Source organism: Meleagris gallopavo, unplaced genomic scaffold (assembly GCF_000146605.3).
Source record: "Meleagris gallopavo isolate NT-WF06-2002-E0010 breed Aviagen turkey brand Nicholas breeding stock unplaced genomic scaffold, Turkey_5.1 ChrUn_random_7180001951507, whole genome shotgun sequence".
Taxonomy (NCBI): domain Eukaryota; kingdom Metazoa; phylum Chordata; class Aves; order Galliformes; family Phasianidae; genus Meleagris; species Meleagris gallopavo.
Window position 1 is genome coordinate 23,104 of NW_011212635.1, and position 4,412 is coordinate 27,515.

The window sequence follows — 4,412 nt, forward strand, 5'->3', positions numbered from 1 at the left end:
CCGGGGGGACCCCCGTGGGTGCGCCGTGGGGGCAGCGGGGCTGGAGGTGAAAGGGCTGAAAGGAGCGGAGGGGCCGGCGATGGACGCGGGTGTGGATGTGAAGGGGCCGCAGTGGGACGTCGGAGGGCACGGAGTGGGAGTGGGGGTCCAGGGGGCCAAAGGTGACATCAAAGGGCCCAGATTTGACGTCAAAGGGCCCAAAGTGGACATCGAAGCGCCCAAAGGTGACATTGAAGGCCCCAAAGTTGATGTCAGAGCACCCAGAGTTGACGTTGAAGCTCCAGATGTGGACGTCCGTGGCCCAGACGGGAAGCTGAAGATGCCCAAGCTGAAAATGCCCAAATTTGGGGTTCCTGGCCTGAAAGGAGACGTTGATGTTTCGCTCCCAAAGGGTGAAGTTGACATTTCTGCCCCCAAAGTTGACCTTCATGCCCCCAAAGTGGACGTTGCAGGCCCACAAGGACACCTGCAGGGCCCCGCGGTGACGATGCCCGAAATGCACGTCAAGGCGCCCCACATCTCCATGCCCGACATCGACCTCAGCCTGAAGGGCCCCAAAGTGAAGGGAGATGTGGACATTTCTGCCCCCAAACTGGAAGGGGAGCTCAGAGCACCAGGGTTTGATATAAAAGCTCCCAAAGTTGACGTTGAAGTGCCCGAAGTTGACATTAAGGGACCGAAAGTTGACGTTGAAGCTCCAGATGTGGACGTCCATGGCCCAGACGGGAAGCTGAAGATGCCCAAGCTGAAAATGCCCAAATTTGGGGTTCCTGGCCTAAAAGCGGAGCTCCCCGATGTCGACGTATCGCTCCCAAAGGGTGAAGTTGACATCTCTGCCCCCAGAGTTGACCTTCATGCCCCCAAAGTTGACATTGAAGTGCCCGAAGTTGACATCAAAGGACCGAAAGTTGACCTTGAAGGCCCCAAAGTTGACATTGAAGCTCCAGATGTGGACGTCCGTGGCCCTGATGGGAAGCTGAAGATGCCCAAGTTGAAAATGCCCAAATTTGGGGTTCCTGGCCTAAAAGCAGAGCTCCCCGATGTCGACGTGTCGCTCCCAAAGGGTGAAGTTGACATTTCTGCCCCCAAAATTGACATTCATGCCCCAAAAGTTGACTTGAAAGGCCCACAAGGACACCTGCAGGGCCCCGCGGTGACGATGCCCGAAATGCACGTCAAGGCGCCCCACATCTCCATGCCCGACATCGACCTCAGCCTGAAGGGCCCCAAAGTGAAGGGAGATGTGGACATTTCTGCCCCCAAACTGGAAGGGGAGCTCAGAGCACCAGGATTTGATATAAAAGCTCCCAAAGTTGACGTTGACGTGCCCAAAGTTGACATTGAAGGCCCCAAAGTTGACATTGAAGCTCCAGATGTGGACGTCCGTGGCCCAGACGGGAAGCTGAAGATGCCCAAGCTGAAAATGCCCAAATTTGGGGTTCCTGGCCTAAAAGCAGAGCTCCCCGATGTTGACGTGTCGCTCCCAAAGGGTGAAGTTGACATTTCTGCCCCCAGAGTTGACCTTCATGCCCCCAAAGTGGACATTGAAGTGCCCAAAGTTGACTTGAAAGGCCCCAAAGTTGACATTGAAGGCCCCAAAGTGGATGTTGAAGCTCCAGATGTGGACGTCCATGGCCCTGATGGGAAGCTGAAGATGCCCAAGCTGAAAATGCCCAAATTTGGGGTTCCTGGCATAAAAGCGGAGCTCCCTGATGTTGATGTTTCGCTCCCAAAGGGTGAAGTCGACATTTCTGCCCCCAAATTCGATCTCGATCTGCCCGACATCGACATTGAAGCCCCGGAGGTGAAATCAAAGGGCATCAAATTCCGAATGCCTGAACTGAACGTGCAGAGCCCCAAACTCTCCATTCCCGACGTCGACATCAGCCTGAAGGGCCCCAAACTGAAAGGAGACGTCTCTGCCCCCAAAGGTCTCCGGGGAACTTAGGGGTCCCAAAGTGGACGTGGAGGGTCCCGGGCTGGGGGTCGACGTTCCCGAGGTGGACTTGGAGTGTCCAGAAGGAAAAATAAAAGGCCCCAAATTTAAGATGCCAAAACTGAACATCAAGACACCCAAACTGTCCAAACCGGAGGTGGATCTGAATGTAAAGGGACCTAAAATTAAGGGAGAAGTGGACGTTTCCGCCCCAAAAATGGAGGGGGAGCTGAAAGGACCCGGGGTTCACGTGAAGGGTCCCGGTGTGGAGGTCCCCAACGTCGACCTGGAGTGTCCCGAGGCCAAACTGAAAGGACCCAAAATGAAACTGCCCCATTTCAGCCTTTCGGGACCGAAGTTTGAGGGCGCGGATATCGAAGTGAGTGGCCCCAGAGGAGAGCTGGAGGTTTCTGGACCAGAGGTGGAGGTGGAAGGAGCGGAGGTGGACGTAGGGGGAGCAGAAGGGAAATGGAAGGGCCCCAAATTTAAGATGCCGAAGCTGAACATCAAAACGTCGAAGATCTCCATGCCTGATGTCGATCTGAACCTGAAGGGCCCCAAAGTGAAGGGGGACGTGGACGTGTCCGTGCCCAAGATGGAAGGGGAGCTGAAGGGCCCCGAGGTGGACATCAAAGGCCCCAAAGTGGACGTGGACCTTCCTGATGTGGACATTGAGGGTCCCGAGGGGAAAGTGAAGGGTCCCAAATTCAAGATGCCCGAAATGCACTTCAAGGGCCCCAAAATCTCCATGCCTGACATCGACCTGAACCTCAAGGGCCCCAAAGTGAAAGGAGACGTGGATGTGTCCGTGCCCAAGATTGAGGGCGACCTGAAGGGCCCCGAGGTGGACATCAAAGGCCCCAAAGTGGACGTTGACGTTCCCGACGTGGACGTTCACGGCCCCGAGGGCAAATTGAAGCGGCCCAAGTTCAAGATGCCCAAATTCTCCATGCCGGGCTTCAGGGCGGAGGGCCCCGAGGTGGAGGTGGAGCTGCCCAAAGGGGACGTGGACATTTCTGTCCCCAAAGTGGACATTGAAGGACCAGAAGTGGACGTGGCGCTGCCAGAGGGGAAAGTGAAGGGCCCCAAATTCAAGATGCCCGACATCAAGATGACCAAAATCTCCATGCCTGATGTCGACTTGAACCTGAAGGGCCCCAAAGTGAAAGGAGACGTGGATGTGTCCGTGCCAAAGATTGAGGGCGACCTGAAGGGCCCTGAGATGGACATCAAAGGCCCCAAAGTGGACGTGGACCTTCCTGATGTGGAGCTGCATGGTCCAGAGGGGAAAGTGAAAGGCCCCAAGTTCAAGATGCCCGAAATGCACTTCAAAGCCCCAAAGATCTCCATGCCTGACTTTGATCTGAGCCTGAAGGGCCCCAAAGTGAAGGGGGACGTGGATGTGTCCGTGCCAAAGATTGAGGGCGACCTGAAGGGCCCCAAAGTGGACATAGAAGCCCCTGATGTAGATGTCGAGCTGCCAGAGGGGAAGGTGAAGGGCCCCAAGTTCAAGATGCCAGAAATGCACATCAAGGCACCAAAGATCTCCATGCCTGACGTTGACTTTAACCTGAAGGGCCCCAAAGTGAAAGGAGATGTGGACGTGTCTGTACCCAAGTTGGAAGGGGACTTGCAAGGCCCTGAAATTGATATCAAAGGTCCTAAATTGGACGTGGACCTTCCTGATGTGGACATTGAGGGACCTGAAGGGAAAGTGAAGGGCCCCAAGTTCAAGATGCCCGAAATGCACCTGAAGGGCCCCAAATTCTCCATGCCTGACTTCGATCTGAGCCTGAAGGGCCCCAAAGTGAAGGGAGACGTGGATGTGTCTGTACCCAAAGTAGAAGGGGACCTGAAGGGTCCCGAGCTGGACATCAAAGGCCCCAAGGTGGACATTGATGTTCCTGATGTGGAGCTGCATGGTCCAGAGGGGAAAGTGAAAGGCCCCAAGTTCAAGATGCCCGAAATGCACCTGAAGGGCCCCAAATTCTCCATGCCCGACGTCGACTTCAACCTGAAGGGCCCCAAAGTGAAAGGAGACGTGGATGTGTCCGTGCCCAAGTTGGAAGGGGAGCTGAAGGGCCCCGAGGTGGACATCAAAGGCCCCAAAGTGGACGTTGACGTTCCCGACGTGGACGTTCACGGCCCCGAGGGCAAATTCAAGCTGCCCAAGTTCAAGATGCCCAAATTCTCCATGCCGGGCTTCAAAGGGGACGGGGTGGACGTGGATGTGAACCTCCCAAAGGGCGACGTGGACATCGCTGGTCCCAGTGTGGAGGTGGAGGCTCCTGATGGGAAGCTGAAAGGTCCCAAATTCTCCATGCCCGAAATGCACATCAAGACACCAAAGATCTCCATGCCTGACATCGACCTGAACCTGAAGGGCCCCAAAGTGAAGGGGGACATTGACGTGTCCGTGCCCAAAATAGAAGGGGACCTGAAGGGCCCCGAGGTGGACATCAAAGGTCCCAAAGTG

The 4,412-nt window shown here is 55.7% G+C and overlaps 1 protein-coding gene across 1 annotated transcript; it reads left to right on the forward strand.

The window, feature by feature from the left end:
- Nucleotides 1-6: 6 nt before the first annotated feature.
- On the forward strand, nucleotides 7-4,409 carry LOC116217780 (neuroblast differentiation-associated protein AHNAK-like; the record flags this gene model as incomplete). The annotated part of the gene is given in 3 exon segments (XM_031557720.1): nucleotides 7-1,924; nucleotides 1,926-3,372; nucleotides 3,574-4,409. Coding segments are annotated over 3 exon segments (4,128 nt in total), but the record flags the coding sequence as incomplete, so codon positions are not given.
- Between the last annotated feature and the right edge of the window lie 3 nt (nucleotides 4,410-4,412).